The sequence below is a fragment of the Pleurodeles waltl genome, chromosome 5 (genome assembly GCF_031143425.1).
Source record: "Pleurodeles waltl isolate 20211129_DDA chromosome 5, aPleWal1.hap1.20221129, whole genome shotgun sequence".
NCBI lineage: Eukaryota > Metazoa > Chordata > Amphibia > Caudata > Salamandridae > Pleurodeles > Pleurodeles waltl.
The window spans coordinates 746,898,605-746,921,301 of record NC_090444.1 but is presented as its reverse complement, the minus strand read 5'-3'; the positions used below and the strand labels follow the sequence as shown (position 1 = coordinate 746,921,301).

General features: G+C 46.9%; 1 protein-coding gene across 1 annotated transcript in view; it reads right to left on the bottom strand.

The window, feature by feature from the left end:
* The window catches only part of BUB1 (BUB1 mitotic checkpoint serine/threonine kinase), a 640,511-nt gene that overhangs the window by 277,737 nt on the left and 340,077 nt on the right, over positions 1–22,697 (bottom strand). Inside the window, exon 19 of the mRNA XM_069234708.1 lies at positions 21,736–21,870. Coding sequence (XP_069090809.1) covers positions 21,736–21,870 — 135 coding nt within the window. The remainder of the gene's footprint in view (positions 1–21,735; positions 21,871–22,697) is intronic.

The window sequence follows — 22,697 nt, the reverse complement described above, 5'->3', positions numbered from 1 at the left end:
CAGTGTCGTCTGTAGCCTTGTGCAAAATAAAATTAGTGTCAGGTGCAGCACCAAAAGGTGAGAACTGGAGAGGCTCACAAGCAATGGGCCTACCTACTCTGCTTCAAAACTAAAGTAAGAGGAACGGATGGCATAGAGGATGGATCCATCGACGCCTGCACAGCCGGAGATATCTGAGCCAGCTCCTCGGAGCCTGAAGGAGTGCCAGAAGAATCCAGTCCCAGCATGAGAAACAGAGTCCATAACCTTCTTTAGTTGGTGGAGATGATCTGCTGGAAACAAAAGAGGAAGGTGTCAGAGGGTTGCCCCACGGGGAAAACGCTTAGTCTAGAGGCTTCTGAAACTTCATCAGACTCTGAATGCAGGACTGTTGCAAAGCGGGAGAGGAATGGTTGGATTTGTTATGTTTCTTATGGGTCTTCCTAGACTTTCTTGACTTCGCCAAAGTTCTGTCCTTTTAATGATGTTGGAATTAGAGCGAGAAAGTCTTCTTGACAGAGGTCTTCTTGTCATTGATATCAAACGGAGCAAGTCTTCAACTTCCTCAGCTCTGTCACTGCGAGTTGTGTTTACTGATATCAAATTGCTTTCATCTTGGAACATGACGAACAGGACTTCGAGTCATGGCCTGAACATACCAGACCTTGTGTGGATCCGTAACCAACATCTGTCGGTTAAAAGTCTTACATTGCTAAAAGCCCAATAATTTGGGAGTCCTTCTTCACGCAATACTTTTTATATAGAAATCCAAAAACAAAACGTGGAATGACAGTTGACTTTGTATCAACATTCCTTTTTGTGGATTTCTCCAATTTGGGATTTGTTTTAGACTAAAAAGAGTCCATCCCACAGACCTTGTAAGCAGGTGGTAGTGAGGGATCTGAAGATAGAGTATCCACCAGAAAGTTTCACCAAAGATGGGTCACTTGTTCTAAGGAATAGTTATAAGACCGATCGCTCACCTATAGAAAAGATACTGAAGCAGTACCTTCCCCGGTGGTGGGTTTGTTGCATAACTCAAATCAATACACCCACCACACCTCCTGTCAAGACAATAGTGTGCCATGAACTTATGCACTGATGAACACCTAGCTGACTCACAAATATCCAGGACACTGCACTCCAGCTCAGTAATAGTAGCCTTGGGCCTAGGGGAATGGGCCCTCAACCCTTCTGGAGTCTGGTTCTTGGTAATTTCTTAGCAGTCCTTTTCTGCACTGCCTTGTGCCACGCTTTTCTTTTCCCCGAAGAACCCCACAAAGAGCTGACAGCCCATTTTATGTAGTTTGGTGAAATAGATGTAAAAACTGAGTGTTCTTTTGGGAACCAAACAATGGATTCTCTCCTCTTTTGAGAGGTGTGGCAAAGGTAGTGTTGGGAGTGATAAACTGTCTGCCATGAAAGTCACAATGTGCGGAAGAAAGCCTGCTCTAATCCTCAGCATCAGTCTGTCTGCAAAGAAGGTGATGTAGGGCGGCAGACTGAAAGCTTGAAGCTCATTCGTGTGAAGAGCTGCAGTCATCACAACGAGAAAGACCATCTTCTGGGTCAGGAAAAGTGAAGAAGAAATTGAGCTCTCACTGAAATCAAGAGGGGTTAGGGAGAAAAGTAAATAAAGCCGTTGAGTGATTTCAACAAGGACATAGGTCACTTAAGAGCAAAAAGGCTGATAATCTTCAATCGTGCTCAGTGCAAGTTTTTGCTAGGTCAATGACAAAACAAACAGCAAGACAGTTTGGCCTGTAGTGGGTGCATATTATTGGTGACAGTAGATCACAAATTGTGTTGCTGTATACACAGACCTCCTAGGAAGACAATTAGTTTCAAGGTAACCCTCAACTTCAGAAATGAGATTGAATGTAGTCAAATGCTGCTGCTCAATCTGTAGATTGAAGTGTATATTGCTCAATCTGGGTGCAAGGAAATTGTCCCAAAGCAGCAACTTGATTGGAGGACAGATGCCCAGGAGTTCTGAGTACCATACTGTCACGTTGCGGAGACCCACGGTGCCGGCTGCTCGGGCCGCGGGGCCCGCTAGGCCCCTTTCTTCCGGCCTTGCGCAGGCTTCTCTGCTGCAGCGGGGACGGAAGCCCAGGATTGGGTTTCGGTTCTCGCCACACGTTGTGTGCGGTGCGGGTATTAAATTCAGACGCCCACGGGCCCCCCCCTCGGCCATCCACTCACCTAGTGTCCACTACTTGGTCTTCTCCTTTTTTCCTCCTTTTTCTGGTAGCCATTTTTCCTGTCTCCCCCAGCATACCTTTCTCTTTTCTGGTTCCCTGCATGCATTTGCTTCCCTTCTTACTATGGTACTTTTCCTATATAGTCCCATAATCTCTTCCCAATCCAAGATGGCCGTTTTTCATCTTTCTTTTGTCACTTCCTGGCTAGGGGTATATAATGGGACTGAATTATCTTCTCTTTGTGTTGCAACACTTCTCCTCAGGTGGTCACGCTCCAGCTGGTCTATTCGGAATCCAGTTTTTGCTCCTGTTTTTTCTCCTGTTCTTCCTGAGGTTTTCCTGGCGCCCAGATTCTGTTTTTTCTTGTGTCCTCCTTTTCTTCCAGGGAGTTTCTGTCTGGAGTTTTTTTTTTTTTTTCCTATGGGGTTTTTCCTCTGGGACTCCTTCTGGAGGGCACGGACTGTAGTGGCGTATTACTGTCAACAGCACCGTGGCTACTGGAAGGGGTCACCCCTACCTCAGCCAGAGCCGGACTTGCAAGAACCGAGGCCGCATGCCAACTCCCTCTGGCCTGGACGGTAAGCCAAAGACAAGATCTGACAGACTGCAAGGCCAAAAACTTTGGTCGTGGTCCAGTACCATGGAGGACTCCTCGACAAGTACAGAACAAACAAATCAGTCATTGCTCCTGACTATCCAACATCAAGCTCAGGACCGATGACATCTATGAAACGAAAACGCAGCCGTACGTCCAGCCTTAACTTCCAGGACCACTGATGTTCGCACCGTTTCTGCCTCTGCACCCAGTTTTTCTTGGGATCCTAACAAATTACGAGAATTCCTAGATGCCCTAAGTTTATTTTTCATTTAGACCGTCACAATTCACGCAAGACAAGACCAAGGTCGAATACCTAATCAGAGCCCTGTCCGGCCAAGCTTTAGCCTGGGCAACTCCTCTGGTAACCTCCGATGATTCCCGTCTGTCTAATTTTCCCACCTTCATTGCTGCCTTTAAGCAAATGTTTGAGCGCCCTGGACTTGAAACTTCTGCAGAAGAAGCCTTATTCGATATCCAAAAAGGGAGTCAGGATGTCTTACAATACATCACACTGTTTAGACAACTGGCAGCGGAAACCTCTTGGGTAGAACGTACCCTGGTTACTCTTTATCGAAGAGGACTGCGGGAGGAGATCAAAGACAAATTAGTGCATTCTGCTAGAGTGAAGGATCTCAAGAGTTTGATGGACTTAACTCTCGCCATAGAATATCGTCTTCACGTACGCAGGATGGAAAAGGAAATGAATTGCATGCCATCTTCAGTAATTGCACGTGCACCTCCTCATCGTTCTGAAGAAACTCGTCCTGAAACTAGAGGAACTACAGATGAGGAACCTATGCAAATTGACGTGGCTTGCGGACCTTTATCTTCTAGTAAATGTGAGACTAGATGAAGGAAAGGACTATGTCTTTATTGTGGTGCTTCCGGTCATCTATTTCATGCTTGTCCCGTTCGTTCGGCAAGGCCCTTGGGAAACGCCAGCTCCCGTCCTCTGTGAGAAGGGAGAGGACGGGATATTCCGAGACACCTTCCATCTGTTCCTCCAGAGAAGAAATAACAGCTCTTTTTCTTTTACCTTTCACCTTAAAAGTAGCGGATGGCCGAGAAGAAAAGGCTTTAGCCTTGTTGTATTGTGGGGCCAGTGGTATCTATTTAGATGAAATATGGGCTTTGAAAAAGAAGATCCCTCGAGTACCCAAGGACATACCAGAGCAAGTTCATACAGTGGATGGTTCTCTGTTAGTTTCTGGTCCTGTTACTAATACCACTCCTACCCTGTGCTTACAATTCAGGAAACATAAGGAATATGTTTCCTTTGATCTGATATCTTCACCTAATCACGTCATGATTCTAGGTATTCCATGGCTCACCCGGCACAATCCCTATATTAATTGGGAAACTAGAACCATTTCTCTGTCCTCCCACTTTTGTCAACAACACTGTTATTTAGCAGGAACAACCCGAAGAAAATGTTGTCAACTAAAGTAAAGTGTTCCACCAACCTCCTTCAAGGAGTACCCAATCACTATCTGGAATATGCAGACGCCTTTCAAAAACCTGAAAAACCAGTACTTCCGGCTCACAGAGGATATGATTGTGCCATTCCTTTAGAATCCAATGAGTTAGTCCCCTTTGGGAGAATGTATTCTCTTACTGAGCCTGAGAATAAGATCCTCAAAGAATACCTAGAAGAGAATACAGAGTGGTCTGATTGCTCATTCCTCTTCTCCCGCAGGGGCTCCCCACTTTTTCGTACCGAAGAAGACGAAAGACTTGCACCCTTGCATAGACTTTCACAGATTAAATAAGATTACTACTAAGGATCGCTGCCCCTCATGAAAGATATTCTAGAAGCCGTCAGAGAAGCCAAGAGATTTACCAAATTATATCTTAGGGGAGCCTACCATCTTTTAAGGATAAAGGAGGGTGATGAATGGAAGACTGCCATCAGAACTCCTTTTGGCCACTTTAAGAATCGGGTAATGCCCTTCGGGCTTACTAATGCTCCCTCTATATTTCAGGGATTCATGGACGCCATTTTTTCTGACCTTTTACATCAAACAGTGGTGGTCTATTTAGATGATATTCTTATCTTCTCCATGCGCCCTGAGCAACACACCACACATGTACTCCAAGCCCTAGAGAGGCTTAGACAACATCATCTACTCTGCAAACCAGAAAAGTGTGAATTTGATCAGACTGAAGTGAGGTACTTGGGGTACCATATCAACCAAGTTCAGGATTGCCATGGGCTCGGACAAGGTTCAAGCCATTCTGGATTAGCCATCTCCTTCCTCCAAAGAAACCCAGTGTTTTCTAGGACTGGCCAATGTCTACCATCAATTCATAGCCGATTCTGCCCAGCAGACCAGTCATATAACTCAAACTCTTAAGAAAGACAATCTACGTAAAGGTTTTCATTGGACCAAAGATGCTGAAGTAGCCTTCCCCTCGCTAAAACACCCCTTCACTCATGCTCTCATTTTACGGTTTCCAGATACCACCAAACAATTCATTGTTGTCACGGATGCCTCAGAAAAAGCCATAGGGGCAGCTTTGCTACAAAAACAAAGTGATGATGGGTTAGAACATCCAGTATTTTAACTCTCCCACACACTGTCTGACTCTGAACATAATTACTCAGTGTTAGAATGAGAATTGCTCGCCTTGAAGACGGCTTGTACGGAATGGAGACAATTTCTTATGGGATCCGAAGAACCTTTTGAGGTGAGAACCGATCACCGGAATTTGCAGTGTCTAAGAAACTTTCAATGCCAAAATAGTCGTCAAGCCCGATAGGCTTTCTTTTTTAGCCAGTATGACTTTTATATCACGTATATCCCTGGCTCCCAAAACATTTTGGCTGATGCTCTATCATGACGCTATATGGAATGTAGGGATTCTACAGTACAAAACCTAATTGAACCTGATAAAATCATTGGGGTTGTGCAATCCTTTCTTGACAAGGTTCAATCTGAGTATTCAAATCTAGGGGAGACTGAGATGAATAAATTACGTCCACAATTACGTAAGGATAAGGAATACTATTACCACAAGAAAGACTTGTTCCTGCCTACTAAAACAGTCCAAACAGAAGCCCTACGAATGTTCCACGACTCCCCAATTGCAGGTCATCGCGGAACCAAAACCACCCAAGATCTCCTTCTGTGCTCCTTTTGGTGGCCCACTCTTAAGGCTGACACTCAAAGAAACTTCTATGCGACTTCTTGTCCTATCTGTGCACAAGCAAAGACTTCTCGTAATAGACCATCAGGATTGCTCCGTCCCTTACCGGTTCCACCGGCTTCATGGCACACTGTATCCACTGACTTCATGTGTTCTCTGCCTCCCTCAACTGGGAATCGAGTAATAATGGTGACAGTAGACTCATTCACTAAAATGGCACATTTTACTGCATTAAAAAAGTTACCCACGGCAAAAGAATGAAGTCAAATCTTTATTCAGGAGATCATTCGGCCTCATGGCCTCCCTCAAGTCATCGTCTCTAACCGTGGTTCCCAATTCATCTCACACTTTTGGAAACAATTCAGTAGAACACTCAAGATAGACGTGGCTCTTTCGTCTGGTTTTCATCCTCAGACTAATGGACAGACTGAACAATTAAATCAAGGACTTCAACAGTATCTCTGAAGTTTCTGCAATGCTACGCAAAGGAACTGGTCCATGTAGTTACCTCTTGCTGAATTTTCATATAATGCTGCAGAGCATAGTGCTTCGAAGGTTTCCCCCATTTTATTGCTTGTATGGGTTCTATCCTAAGGCCTTCCCTGTTATACTCCGAGAATCAGTTACACTCCCTGCCATCGCAACATTTGTTCGACGACTACGCACCATCCAACGTTTCATACATTCTAATCTTCAAGCCACCAAAATACACATGAAAAGAATGGCTGACAAGCGACTTTGTGAGGCTCCGTCTTATCAAATCAATGATAAGGTCCGGCTTTCCTCAAAGTTTTTACCTCTCCGGCTGTCCAAAAAAAAGTTCAAACCCTGGCATTTTCTAGTCCTTCAAAAAATCAATCCCGCCTCTGTTCGTCTTTGCCTACCTCGGACTTGGAAAATATATCCAGTATTTCATGTATCTCAGCTAAACCATATGTACCTGATCCTTTTCACAGACAACTCTCCTGTCCTCCTCCTCAATTGGTTAACAATGTGCCGGAATACGAGGCCCAGGAGATCTGAGACTCCCGGTTTTTCCGTGGACGTCTTCGTTATCGCATCCATTGGAAGGGCTATCCTATGAGTGAATGCTCCTGGGAGGATGACTTAGGTGCATGCCCCTATCTTAGTACGTAGTTTTTGCTGCCTTTTTCCTCACAAACCTGGGGCTTTTTTTTTGTGGGGGGGTGGGGGTGGGGGGGAGAAGGGGACCTACTGTCACAACCCCCCCCCCCCCCCTCACCTGGTGTACATTACTTGGCCTTCTCCTTTTTTCCTCCTTTTTCTGGAAGCCATTTTTCCTGTCTCCCCCAGCATACCTTTCTCTTGTCTGGTTCCTTGCATGCATCTGCTTCCCTTCTTACTATGGTACTTTTCCTATCTAGTCCCATAATCTCTTCCCAATCCAAGATGGCCGTTTGTCATCTTCCTGTTTGTCACTTCCTGCCTAGGGGTATATAAGGGGATTGAATTCCCTTCTCTTTGCTTTGCAACACTTCTCCTGTGGTGGTCACGCTCCAGCTGGTCTTCTATTCGGAATCCAGTTTTTGCTCCTGTTCTTCCTGAGGTTTTCCTGGCATCCAGATTCTGTTTTTTCTTGTGTCCTTCTTGTCTTCCAGGGAGTTTCTGTCTGGAGGTTTTTCCCTATGGGGTTTTTCCTCTGGGACTCCTTCTGGAGGGCATGGACTATAGTGGCATATTACTGTCAACAGCACCGTGGCTTCCTGAAGAGGTCACCCCTACCTCGGCCAGTGCTGGACTTGCAAGAACCGAGGCCGCACGCCATCTCCCTCGGGCCAGGACGGTAAGCCAAAGACAAGATCTGACAAACTCCCAGCCCAATTCAGAGCCACCAGGATGACTTTGGCCCATCATTCCCGACCTTCAGAAACCGGGGCAGGACAGGCAACAACAAGAAAGCCTGCAGGAGACCTGTGCATCACTCTAGAAGTAATGCAACTGAGAGTCTTCTTGGAAACTAACACACAGAATTGTTGACGCTGAATGTTCTCAGCAGTGGTGAAGAGACTGAGCAATTGTCCTCCCCACTGCCTGAAGATACCCTATTCCACTTCTGGGTATAACTGCCATTCATGCTTGGTATCGCCTACATTCGTCCACTCTTGTGTTTAAATATCCGGCTAAGTGGTGTGCAGTTAAGGAAAGGCCTGATTCAGCCAGCTGCAGAGGCGTAGAGCCTCCCGGTACAAAGAACAGGACCCCACCCTGCCCTGCTTGTTGCAGTACTACATGGCAGTGATGTTAGCTATGAGCACCTAGGCCAACCTTCCCCCTTAACGGATGACAAAAATGCTTTCAACGTTAAGTGAGTAGCCCAAATCCAACAGGTTATGTGCAGCAGATCGTTTGCAATCTCCTCTGCAGCCTGGCTTGAATCGGACAGGTTCCCTTAGTGTTGGGCCCACTGAGAATTCATATCCCCTTCAGAGCCTGCTTGTGCCAGCTGGCATTGTCGACAAACAGGAACCAGGACACCAATAGGCTAAGAAGCCTCACTGTGACTCAGGACCAAGGTGGAAACACTGGAATCCTAGCCTGAATGTCCTCAACTCAGTGATCTAGAGGGAAGGCCAGAAAGTGCACCGTTTACAGAATGGCTCTGATGGAAGGGAGAGTCTGCAAAGGAGACAGATGTGACTTTAGCCCTATGATAGTGAACCCCAGTGATGCAAGGCTGCCATCATCAGGAGTTGGTTTACGGTTGACTGGGGCGAGCCCGCCTCCAGCAGCCTGTTGTCTAATTAGAAAGAAGACTGGTATCCAGACCTCTGGAGATGCAATCATTGCTATCACCTTCGTGAGCACCTGTGGTGCACTGACAAGCTTAAAGGAAGCGCAGCAAACAGAAAATCCTTGTAGCCTTGTACCCTATGTACACCCTGTGGGCATACAGGACAGGTACATGGAGAGGCATTCTGCAAGTCTAACACTACCATCCAATCCCATGGATCTTAACCAGATAATACCTGGGCCACAGTGAATTTCCTGAATTTCTCTTTCCACAGGAAAAAATTGTCCAAATTTAGACGCCTAGCCACTACTCACCACTGCAGCCGCATTTTGCAGTAGCCAACATGTTTTTTAAAAGTAGCCCCAGATTCAGCCGGGTTACCACTGCTCCGCTGTGAATTTGATTCTGTTTGGCACCGTACAAGATGACATACATACGAATGCCTTTGTACTAAGATTATTCGGATTGACTTATTCTGGAATGATGTGAACTATAGGACCCTCCTCTGGATAAATGTGGATATCATTTTCTCACGTTTACTTAATCCTCAAATATATTCACAATATACAACCTGATTCTTCTCTCTTTATCTTGTTACTGTATGATTTTTTTTCACTGCTTATGTTAATTTTTGATTGATACCTTTTGAGACATTGTTGCTGATATCACAGATTACCCGAGTCTCAACTGGGTTTACGGGTTCCCCTGTAACCTGTACTACTATTTTATACCCATGATATCTTAAAGGCCTCACCACTATGAAATTGCAAGCATAACATCCAGTTCTGTTTTCAGAGGCCGGGACTTGCTAAGGCTTCTGTTCTCCAAGAGTCTGAAATTCCTACAGCAAAATGGATACATGGTGCTCTGTTTTAAGTGGAAGATGTGGCCAATCAGAAAGTATTGTCAGGGAGCATCCCCAGTGAACTATTTGCAGGACACACTTACCTGGACTTATGGAGTGTCACCCATGAAGTAAATTATTGATTCTCCCTCCCACAGGGTGGATGCGTTATCCTAAAGGCAAACAAAAGCAGCTTGATGGCTTCTGCCAGAGGGGCAGAGAACTGGGAGGTTTGCTGTCTCTGGAATACTGGATGCTCTCTATTGACTCCCCAACTGACCTCAAAAGGATTGAGGTGCCTGCTTGTTGGGGTGGCAGGCCTCGACGATGTCCGTAGGCAAAAGTACTAGCGATGCCTCGATAGGGGCAAAATTGTTGTGAATCCTGCCCTATGGAAAAACTGAGAGAATATGCAGTTGCTCAACTTTCTGTGAAAAGCTTGAGGGCAGGGTTGGCCTTCTCATAAAAAAACAAGACTTCAAGCGCCGTTTGAATGCCACCCAAAAAGTCTGCTGATCTCATCTATTCATGGTGCCAGAGCACTACACTAGTTCTGACCACTGTGCCTAAAGAACAAGTTATTTATCTTCCGTAACGCCTCATCTGGTAGAGACGTAGTCTAGCTGCAGATTCCTTACCTTAGAATTTCCCCAATGCGTCACTCTGCTGTAATTCTATCTGTATTTAACCACTGACTCCATCTTGAGCACGGACTTCATTTTGTGCTGTGTTTAGATTCAAACACCATCACTTTGGTGGTGCAGGTATTTTTCCGCACACGGCCTGTTAACATGTTTTCACTTTTCGTACCAGGCAAGGGAACATAATATGGGGGAAGAAACCTGAGAATGTTTATGGTAGAGAAGTGTACAGCTCGATCTTGGAAATACACTGTGAGATCTGGCATTGCTCAGAATACTCCTATTGGGTTGTTCTCTTTTGTCTCATTTGTCAAAGGATCCACAGGTTGACATTGGGTGACAAAGGATGATGTTGGGTTCAAGCCCCATGGTGATATATTTTTAGTTATTAATATCTAGCTTTCCTGTGTGCACGCATAAATATACGTAGTCACTATATAAATTCTTTGTTGGTGTATTGCATTTTCTTTGATTATTAGCTTTTCACTACTGTGATTATTTTAAGAGTTGCACATGTGTTGCTGCTTTCACATTAAGTGCTAACGTTACTATCTTCATGTAACATGGGAAGTGCCTTAATAAATTCATTACTCAGACTAAGAGCGCTGCATTGTTTACATTCCTTCTGAAACAAAAGCAGAACATCTGCATCCGGAGATTTTTCTCAAGCAGTACCCCTGCATGCAGTCAGGTGGCGGCGGTTGGCTCCGCATCCATTGTGTGGGGTGGACATGACGTTGCAGGTTCAATATAGGCGCCACCCCAGTGCATTGATGTCAGTTTCTTTTCACAACTTTCCACATCAGATGAGAGGAGTCATGAACACTGACCACTAGTGTCTCAAAACTAGGGCACTGAAAGGGAAGATCCTGTCCCTAGAAATCAGTTCATAGAGCGGAGAGGATGGGTGGGTTAGTAATGAATCTGCTACTACAATATGTCTCTACCCGATAAGGCGTTACCAAAGGTAGGTACCTTGTTCATCTGATGTGTACAAAAGTGCACCTTTTGGCGTGGTTAACTCTCCACTTTTTGCCTGATATCTGATGCTAACTTGACTGAGTGTGTGCTGGGACACCCCTGGCACACAGCTAAGTCACTTGTAAAAGGTACCAGTGGTACCAAGGGCTCTTTTACCAGGGAGGGTCCCTAAGGGCTGCAGCATGTATTGTACCACCCTAAGGGACACCTCACCAAGCATATGCACACTGCCTTTTTCTCCCCACCAGCACATACAATCTGAAATAGCAAAGGCAACATGGCATCCCTGCCAGGTGCCATGCCCACAAACCACTGCCTGTGGCATTAGTAAGTTACTCGGCTAGCAGGCCTTACAGCCTTAAGGCATGGTGCAGTATACCAAAGGTGAGGGCATAGCTGCATGACCAATATGCCCCTACAGTGTCTAAGTCCACTCTTTGACACTGTAAGTGCAGTGTGGCCATATAAAATACATGGGCTAGGAGTTTGTCATTACGAACTCCACAGCTCCATGATGGCTTCACTGAAGACTGAGAAGATTGGAATCAAACGTCTCAGCACAATAAACACACACTGATGCAATAGTTGGACTTATTGTACAATAGATAAATAATGTCCCCTGTATTGTACCCAACCCTTTAGTGCAAGGCTGATCACTCAAAGCCAGCCTGCCACTGAACAGAGAGAGGTTTCTGACCTCCTGGGGTGAGAGCCTTTGTGCTCTCTGGGTTCAGGAACAAAGCCTGCTCTGGGTGGAGGTGCCTCACACCCCAACGGGAGTAGGCACAGGAAGGGGTTATCATCACACAAAAAGGACAAGGGATATAGTCAAGTATCCAGACCCGACTGATTCAATAATCAAAAAACTGTTTGTTTGTTTTTTTTTTTTTTTTTTTTTTTTTAAACGCCCCTCACCCACAAATTGTGGCATGCTTCATCAAAGGGCCCTGCTAACACACTTCAAAATTACAGCCTTTGTTAAAAGGTACATGCGCACCCCTTCACTATACGTCACTGCAAGTCACCCATATGGTAGGCCCTCCTAGCCCAGGGGGCAGGGTGCAGGTACCTGTGTGTGAGGGCACCACTGCATGAGCAGAGGTGCTGCTTCGAACTCCAGCTCCATTAAACTGGACTTCGTATGTGGGTGGGAAGCCATTTTACCAGTGTACTGGACACTGGTCACTACATGTATCCAGCTACATAATGGTAACTATGAATCTGGGCATATTTGTTAGCAAACATGTCGGAATCATACCCCAATACTCTTGCCAGTATTGGTTGTATGATTCTATGCAGTCTGGGGGCTCCTTAGAGGACCCCCACTACTGCTTCTACCCAGTCTTCTGGGGCTTTCCGGGCAGCCCGCACTGCTGCAACCCCTCAGACAGGTTTCTGAACTCCTGCCGTTTGACCAGCTCAAGCAGGGGAAGGCAGAACAAAGGATTTCCTGTGGGAGAGGGAGGCAACACCCTCTCCCTTGGAAATAGCTGTTACAAGGCTTTGGAGGGGCAGCCTCCCCAAGCCACTGATTTGCTTTGAAGGGCACATTTGGTGCCCTCCTTGCATAAACTGGTTTGCACCAGCCCAGGGACCCCCCCGTCCCTGCTTCGGCGTGAAACTGGACAAAGGAAAGGGGAATGACTGCTCCCCTGTCCACCACCACCACCCCCAGAGGTGGTGCCCAGAGCTCCTCCAGGTGGCCACTCGATTCTGTCATCTTGAAACCAAGATGTGCATAGGCCCCTGCAAGCATCTGAGTGGCCAGGTCAGGCAGGTGACATCAGAGACCCCTCCTGATAGGTGGTCACCTTGCAAAGTGACAAAACTCCCTTCTAGGGCTATTTATGGACTCCCTTGAGGGTGGGTCCCCAGATTCGACATGTTTACTTTGACTTCAGGCCACTAGAACTGCAACTGGACTCTTCAGGAACTTTCAAGACCGCAACTATGGCGATGACTTCGCTTTACAACATTGTTTCTCTGGCTCCCTCCAGAAACTGCAACATTTCCCTGGCTGTGCATCCTCTGGAGTTTGTGAGACTTTGGCTTGCACCAAGAAGCAAGAAGGAATCTATCTTGAAGGACTCACTCCCCTGCAACTGCAGGCTCCTACAGCAATGACGTCTGGGTGCGTGGATCTGCTCTCCTCTGACACTGCGTGGATACTGCATTACAGGTGATACTCTGGAGTGCTCCCCTTGCTCCTCTCTGCACGCTGTGCAACGTGGGAGACGGTGAGCTCTTGCTTCTGTTTGCAGGACAGTACCCCGGTGCACATAGACTCTTGCAGCTACAAGGCTTGTTGTCTCCTGCTCCAAAGGAACTCCAAGCTTAGAGAAGTCCCCGCCCTAAGCACTTCTTACTGCCAAGCACAGTCTCCTCTCTGCTACTCCAGCGACTCCTCTTGAGGTGTGCCGAGTGGGCCTCACTGCGACTTACTGTGCCTGCTGCCAGTGGGGTGCCTGTGGGGCTCCAACTGCGTCTGTTGGCTCTCCCGACTGCTGAAGGTCACCCCGGGCTCAACTCCAAGGGTCAAGCTCCCTGGGCCTTGCTGGTCCTCTTCAGCCTTGCAACTCTCCTTTTGCTCCTCTTGCATTTGCCAATGCTTGTTGGTGGTTTTACAACACCACGGACCAACTGCAACCTTACAACTGACGTGGGACACCATGTGCACCACTCCAAGGATTCCTCTTCAGCTACTGGGCTCCACAGATGGTCTTTCCCATTGTCCTGGTTCTTCATCCACAGAAGAATGGGTAGTAAGCTCCGGCCCCCACTGGACACTCCATCATGGACTGGACTCTGTCCCCTTCTTTTGCAGGTCCTCTTCTTTCAAAATCCATTGTTGGTTTCTTCTAGACTGGCTCTGTTCTTACACAATCCCTTTTCTAAGTCCTTCTGCTAGTCCTTGGGAAGACCAGGTACTTACCTAGGCTCTCCTGGTCGATGGGGGGCCCCTCAGGTACTCACCTCTTGGGGTTCCTAGATCTTTCAGCTCCTCTCTAACAACTCCATATCCTTGGGTGGGGGACTTCAGTTCGCACTCCACTTTCTTAGCATATGGATTGGCCATCCCCTAGGGCCCTTACTATTTTCACTAAGTATTGGCAATGCTTGTTGCTTCTATACTAATTCCTGATAGCTATTGTGTAAATAACTAGGTTGTACTTACCTCCAGTTGGGGGTGGGGGGGGGACCTGCCTATAAGCAATCTAGTGAGTACCTTTATTTTTGTGACACTGTGTGGTTCTTTCCTGTGTGACAATTTACTGTGTGACTATAGGGGTATTGCATAAGCTTTGCATGCCTCCTAGGTAAGTCTTGGCTGCTCATCCTCTAGACAGCCATGGCTTCCTAGACACTTCCAACACTTCAATAATAGGGGTTGCCTGGACCTTGTATAAGGTGCCAACACCATAGGTGTCCACCACACACCAGACCAGCTTCCTACAGTCAGGAGCCTGGGGGAGAATTCTAAGATAAGGAATCTGCAGCTAGTTGTCTCTATCAGATAATAAGCGTATTGTAAGTCCAACGCTATCATCCAGTCTCCTGGGTCTAGGGCAGATAAAACCTGAGCCAAAGTGAGCATTTTGAACTCCTCTTTTTGAGGAAGAAATTGAGGGGCAGAAGGTCTAGGATAGGGCACAGGCCCTGGTCTGTTTTGCCTACCAGAAACTAGTGGGAATAACAACCACAACCTATTTCTGGCACAAGGATCCTCTCTATGGCTCCCCTGGGCCAAGAGAGCCATAACCACACGGAGAAGTGCCAAGTGACCCTCCGTCATCTGATCGTAGGATGGTGGCACGAATGGAGGGGTAGTCTCGAAGGGGAGGAAGTTTATGCAAAACCCACCTGTCTGACGTGATGGACGGCCAACGGAGCAGGTGACAGCAAATCCTGGCTCCGACTGGGCCCTGGTGGAAAAAAGCAACAGACTAGGACTGGTTGCCTGGCCAGACTGCTGGCTACGTGATCCACGAGGACGGTGAATCCCATGCCCCCAGCCACGCAGAGGCTGGAAAGCGTGTGGGGTACAGTGGCTGGGGGGGAATGGACGTGGTGGGGCGCCCTGTCTGTAGCCACAAAAGGGGAGAAAAGAAGACTGAAGAGGGCGAGGAGCAGCTGCGAGGCGCAAGGACCGGGCCGTAGCGCAAGACCCCTTGAAGGGATGGATCGCCGAGTCTGCTTTGCATCCGAAGAGACTGGTGCCATCAATGGGTATGTCCATAAGGATACATTGAAGACCCCCGAAAAGCCACACGTTCTCAACCAGGAGTGGCTCTTCAAGGTCACCATTGATGCAACCACTCTGCCCAGTGAGTGTCGTGTCCAGCCCACATCTGATGGTGAACTTCTCTCTTATAAGCAACAGCTTCAGAGAGAATGATATGGGCCTCCTCCAGGACCTGTATTAGCACTTGTGCCACAGTGCCCGCTAGAGAATGGATATAACTTCCCAAAAAGCCATGCAGTGTTCACAGACCGCAATACCAAGCTGCAGGAAGAAAAGATTTTTCCAAAGTTTGTCCAGCATCTTGAATTCCCAATTTAAGGATGCGGAAGGGAATGTGACCTAGGACATAGATCCTTGGATAACCAAGCTCTCAGGGGTGGGGTGTTGGGTAAGGAACACTGGGTCATTTGGAGCAGCTCTACTGCGGCGAGCAGTTGTCCTGTTCGCAGGAGCCCCTTTGCTGAGTTTGGACGAGTAACCCAACAAGACATCAGTAAGGGCTTCATTAAAGGGGGTTCAGAGGATGAAGCCCTAGGCTGAGGCACCTCTGTCAGAAGGTTGTTCCTGACTGCCACCAAATGTGGCTCGAGGTTCAGGACCTCTGCCGCTTTTCACACCACCACCGTAGCCACGGTAGCGGGACAAAGCATGCCAGTGTCAGAGGAAAGTATCCAAACCACTGGCCTCCCCCCAGGTCCATCCGACAGTCGTGGGGTCTTGGACCTGTTATTCTACAGGGTCCAGCGACCCCTCCCATTCCTCACCATACCCCAACCCATAAGAATAAAGGTCAGGATCCAACATAGGGTGGAAGGCCCCTGCTGAAGTCAGAGTTGCGTGACGTTGATCCGTGTCACAAATAGGGATGGGATCGATGCCACTCGGGGGCACGGGAGGCATTGGAAGTGTCGACAAAGGAAATGGCGTTGGGAAAGGTTGAGGTGGTACGACCAGTGCCAGTTTGGTTCCAGGAACTGATCCATGGATTCCCCCTTGAGCAGAAGCCGAAGCTTCTGGTGTCAAGCCAGAGTGGGCCCCTTCCAACCCCCCTAGGGCCGAAGGAGCTCCGATGGAGTCAGTTTGCCCAAAAATGAGGCACATGGCCTCATAAAACTTTCAGTTGGGCAGGGGGCCACCCCTGTAGTAAAGCTGGGTTCTGGCTGTAATACCCCTACTTTTCTATAGGTTGAGCATAGCAGTGAGCTAGTGCTGCTTTTCCGACGTGTTTGTATGTATCTGGGCTTTTAACTACACCCACCTCACACCCATCACTACCATTCGCTCGTGGGCTTGTCCTTCAAAAATCCTTTGATGACACTGGTAAATGGTTTAAGGTTTGTCTCTCCTTGGGGAGGTTTTGTTACCTCTTTGGCCATCCCCCATGTTACATGGCTAACTGCACTTTTGCCGATAAGTTTGACGCGAGCAAACTTCTTTTTCCTTTTGTCTCTCTCTTCAGGCTGATGCTCACGGCAGCTCTGGCGCTGTGAATTGACTCACTTATGTGAAAATTTTACTTTTAATATTCAGTTTATGTGGCAAGAAAAGTCCAGTTAAAAGTTAACACAGCTAATAGCTCTAACTTGAGTAAATGTGAGACCCATTGCATTGGAAATGCTTGCATTGCCTGGTGCCGGTATAATTTGTTGAGCACTGGAATCCTGCTAGCCAGGACCCCAGTGCCAGCGCTCTCTCCCCAAAATGTGGTTTCTCTGTAATTTTCTCACCTCACAATTGGCACACTGGTGCACCCATTTAAGTCCTTATTATATGGTACTTATGTACCCAGGTCGTTGGTACACCAGGAGTCTCCTTTGGGCTGCAGCATGTATTGTGCCACATATGAGAGCCCATGCAAACTGTGCCTGGAGGCCTGCCATTGCAGTCTGCGTGAAATGGTGCATGTACCCTTTCACCACCAATATAATGCTTACCTTATATCCTGGTCACGGCACTTAGACACTACGGCCCTCGTTATGACTTTGGCTGTCTTTTCCTAAGACCACTGAAGCCACAGGTGCCAGAAGACCTCCACATTACGAGTACTGAAGGGTTTCCGTCACAACTTGGGCGGAAATCCTCCAGTAGTCGTGCTGGCAGTCGGAGGTGCAGAGGGGGTTCCACCATTGGCCCCGCCCTGCCAAAAGGACTCTGCCAGCCATATTACGACCTGTAACATGGCCTGGCGGTGTCCTGATGGCAGGGCGCTGCTGATGGTGGGAGCGCCGGGTCCCCCACCCTCAGAGAGGAGCACCTCGTTGGACGAGGTAAGCGTCCTCTGAAAGAGGAAGGCAGTGGGGTGTGTGAATGGATGCGAGTGTGTGTGTGTGTATATGTGTATCATGAAAGGTGGGTGGGAGGGGGGAGTGTTTGTGCGTGTGTGTCAGTGTGTCAATGTGGTGATGGCGATGTGTGTGGGTGAATGTAAATGCTGGGTCGGGGTGTGTGTGTGCATGCATGTAGACAGAGGTGGGGTTGTGTGTGTATGCATGTTGGGGAAGGAGGGGGCGGAGGGATGAGTGTGTATGCGTGTCAATGTTGTGAATGTAGTGAGTGCGTGGAGGAGTTGTGCATGTATGTGTATTGATGTAGGGGGTGTTGCGTGTGAGTGTCAGGGTGTGTGTGTCTATGGGTGCGTGTGTGTATGCTGGGGTGGTAGTAAGTACGTGTATGCGGACAGGGGTGGCAGGTCAATACTGGCAGTGGGGGTGGGGGACTCGTGGGTAAATGGGGGGAAGGGGGGTGTTTCGTCGTCTACCGGCGACAGGAATGCAAATTGCTGTAGACTGTAACCTTTCCGCCAGGGATTTCGTGGCGGTCCTACCGCCACCGCTGGTCGTATTGGGTGGACTGCCGGGTCGGAGACTATCTCCGGCCCAGCTGTCCAACTGCCCTGGTGGTACCAGCGGGGATGTGGTGGTTTGGCACAGGCCAAACCACCACACTCAATCTGGGGGTCTTTACCACCCCCCCCCCCCCCCCCCCCCCCTGGTAGGCCCTTCAGCCCAAGGACAGGGTGCATGGCCCTAAGTGTGAGGGTACCCCTGCATAAACAGGGTACCTCACCAAAACCCAGACTCCATTCCCTGGGCCTTGTAAGTGCAGGGAAGCCATCCTAAGGTATGTACTGGACACTGGTTAACATGAGTGGTCAAACTACATAATGGTTTCTATGAACCTAGGCATGTTTGGTATCAAACATGCTGGAATCATGCAACTCCGCCAATTCCAGTGCTAGGTGCATGATCCCATGTACTCAGGGGGTTCTTTAGAGATCCCCAGTTTTGCCTCTGCAGCCTCACTGGGTCTGGCTGCCAGTCCACGCTGCTGCCGACCCCAGACACTGTAGGAAGCTGGCCTGATGTGTAGTGGGTACCCAAGGTACTTACACCTTATACCAGGTCCAGGAACCCCCTCTTTGTGAAGTGTAAGAAGTGTTTAGAAGCCAGGCTCTCTAGAGGTAGCTGTGGGTGAGCATCCCAGGCTTATGTAGGAGACATGCAAAGCTGATGCAATATCACTGTAGTCACACAGCACTTACACAGAAGAAAGAAAACACTCAGTTGTGCAAAAATAAAGGTACTTTATTTTTGCAAGTTAATACCACAAATTACTAGAAGGGAAACACTCCAATAGGAGGTAATACACTAAATATATACACTAGCAATCAGAAATTGGAATACAAAAGGTTGGAAAACAATGCAAATAACAACCAATAATGACCCTAGTGGGAGCACAAATCATATACTAAAAATATGGAATGCGAACACAGGATTCCCCCCCCTCATGACCAGGAAAGCAGGAGTAAATCACTGGAATTTCCCCAAACCACCTAAAAGGAGGAAAAAGAAGACACCCAGAGAAGACTGCAAGAAAACCAGTGGTGGATTCTGAAGAAAGAAGATCTTTGAGAGAGAGGACGAAGTCCAAGAGTCACAGGAGTCCAGGAGTAGGAACTACTATGAACCCAGCTGTACTTGCAGGAATTGGTGATGAATAACAGGTCAGCACTGCAGCCCTGGAGCCAGAAAAGAGTTACTGATGGATGCAGATGTCGTCCCACATTGGAATGAAGATTGCAGGCGGGTGTCGGTGCAGGAATTCCACCAACAAGCCTTGTTAAAGGCAAACTCACGGTTAGTGGAAAAGTGTTGCTGCCGGGGACCAGCAAGGCCCAGGAGGGGGAGTCACAGGGGACCCTCCGCATCGCGGACAGCCCACAGGAGCAGAGGCAGCCCCCACAGGACGGGGACAGAGGAGTCGCAGAAGGAGCCCATGAAGCACTACAAAAGAGGCCTTCGGGTTCGAGACAGTCTCACAATGTCAAAATCGTACCTTGACCACAAACACCACAAACAGCACAGGCATACCTGGTGGGAATCTGTCAGACATCTGCTTTCAACAGTCCTTACATGTGGTTAAAGTATGTCATCTTAGAGTGTGACAACCCTCGCACACTGGAAAAAAATTGAGAGAAAAATCGAGCTAAAGGTGTGAGACACGAGAAGCAGCTTCTGATCCAAATCTGGTGGCGCAGAAAGAAAGGAACTGACATCAGCAGCCAAGAGTGGTGCCTCTATGGGCTCCACATATCCGTTCCGGAGTGGAAAAGCATCAGTGCTGAGCCGCATGGTGCCACCTTCAGGCATGCACAAGTACTATGGAAAAAGTTTATTCAAAAGGTGAGGAATCAATGACTAGAAGTCTATCAGAAAATGACTTTGGTGACCATACTGAATACACTTATGGGCTGATCTGCAAGAATATGACCGGTCAGCTTTGAAGCTACACAACAAGGACATAATCTACATCTCACAACTCCACTTTAATACTTACAAAATAAATTCTCACACAACATCAGAATATTCTGCCACAAATGGAATATTTTACATGATCTTTATTTTTAGCAGTTTAGGCATGAAGCTCTTCAGGATGGTTTGGGTATCGAAGTTCTGTGAGTTGTTAATAACAGCTTTCAAGTTCAAAGTGACTGCAGACAAAAGTGAGGTTAAGAGAGTCCCCTGTTTAGCAATGGCGGCCTGAATAGCATATAGCTCAGCCTTTACTGTGAAATTACTAAAAACTACATGTTGAGAAAGTGCTTATAACATACTCTAAATGATATCACTAAAGTTAAACTTCAACTCGACTTCACAAATAAATTACATGCAGCTCACAGTACTTTTGAAGAGGCTAGATGACCTAGACAAATAACATTTCAGATATAATGCCCACTCAAATATATATATATGGAGAGAGAGAGAGAGAGAGAGAGAGAGAGAGGTTTATTCTCTTCACTCACTTCTTCTTGAAGAGAACAAATACATAAATGAAAGCTGTTTTCCAAACTTATTAACAGTGAGTAACCAAGTTCTAGAGATCAGGGTAAGAGCTCCCAAACAGCACCCCAATTAGGGATCAGCACCGGTTGTGTCCTCGTTGCCCAGCATTTTTCTGTTCCACTCATTGTTTCTCGTGGTCTGCTCAATAGCTTCTGCTTGGCTGTGTGGTTGTCATTGTAGAAATGAATGAGCAGCCTAGCGCCCAACTATGCATGTGGAGAAAACATCCTCACCACAACCTTTAAACTTTACTCTTTGTTGCTGTTCCCTTGCAGAATTCAGTGCATCTGTTGTGCTACTTAGAATGATCTGTCATAATAAAAAACATTGGAAGCACTTCATTTTCCTCATGTCACTGATTTTTGCTGTCAATTTTTCCTAATTTCCTCATTGGCGTGCGCCCACAATCCCAGTATTCAAAATCTTGAGATAGGCCTGCAATCCTTTACTTGAAAAGTATTCTACTTCACATACAGCCTCGTCTACATAGTCCACTGAAGCAATGCAGTTTTTAGCCACCTGACTGCTCCAAAGTCTGAGCATCTACAACACTTAACCAGTCGAACATGTTACTTACATTCGGAAACAAATGATCTGGTAGAGACATTATAGTTGCAGATACTGTAGGAAGCTTTTCAAGTGTATCACAACCCTACTGTGAACAGAACATTTATGGACATTTAAGGACGGCCTCCTTTTGGCATAATTTCAGACCTGCTGCCATTGACAATGTTTCTTTCAAACTAATAAAAATATTACTTTGTCTATCAGAGGCACAGAAGACATGCACGGGACAAATGCACATGTTCTTTGCAGAGGTGCTTCTTGCTCAAAAGAAACAGATTGCTGGATGTAGTATGATAATAAATATAATGGATGTAATTTAGTTATGTACCTTCTACAAAAAGATAGAAAAATAAATGCATTAAGGAAAATGACAGAGTAACAGTCCAATAATTTTTACAAAAGAAATCAAACTAGCACTAAGATGGGTACATTCTTACCTAGTGCTTCCTTTGTGTGGACAGTGGGTGACGGCAGCACCTTTGATGGAGTTGCTTGCACTAAACCAGAGGATGTATTTGGAGTAAAATGCAACGAGTTTCCAATTACTATTGAAGAACTGCCGACATGAGGTACTAGAGAAAAGAGTTTTACAAACAATCAGAGTCCCCTTCCTTTCAACGGTATAATTAAGTTTAATTATGAAGCTTCCTGAACATAATTGCAAATGGTTACATACACCGGTATTAAAAAGCTAAATTGTCGGAAGTAAAAGTTACTTACCTTTCAGAAAGATCTTTGGGTAGATACCATATCTACCTGCAGATTTCTCACCTGTAGAATAGCCCCAGGAGTCAGATTGAGTCTAGAAAGTTCTAAGCTCTCATGTTGCCAGTAGGTGCTGTTGGCTTTGAATCAACAGCAGTAATGGCATTTGGTGACATTTTCAAAGCCGTACATCACCCACCTTGGCATAACGATTCAATTTACATCCATTTTCTCCATCCTTCAAGGCAAGTGATGGAATGACTTCAATAGAGTAGTGCAGTACCAAAAACTTACAAGGATCTCACTAATTTTCCCTATAACATCCATTAAACAGGGAGGGGCGCAAGTCGATGTGGAATCTTCAGAAGCTTATCCAATAAAAAGACAGTTACCTCAGGTGAGTAACTCTTGATGCATACTTCTACATGTAGATTCCTCATCAGTAGATTATAATACACAGCAATATACTGCCTTTTATAGGGATGATGGATGGTTAGACAAAAAACTGTCCTGATGACCTGCAACTGCAAAACGCCTATCCCTACGCACTTCTGAATTCAGGAAGTAGTGCTTGATGAAAGTAAGCCACCATCGCTGCCTCACATGGCAAGGACAGAAGTTCTGGATTTCACCATGGAAGAAGCCTGCAAGGACAGAAGTTCTGGATTTCACCATGGAAGAAGCCTGCAAGGAC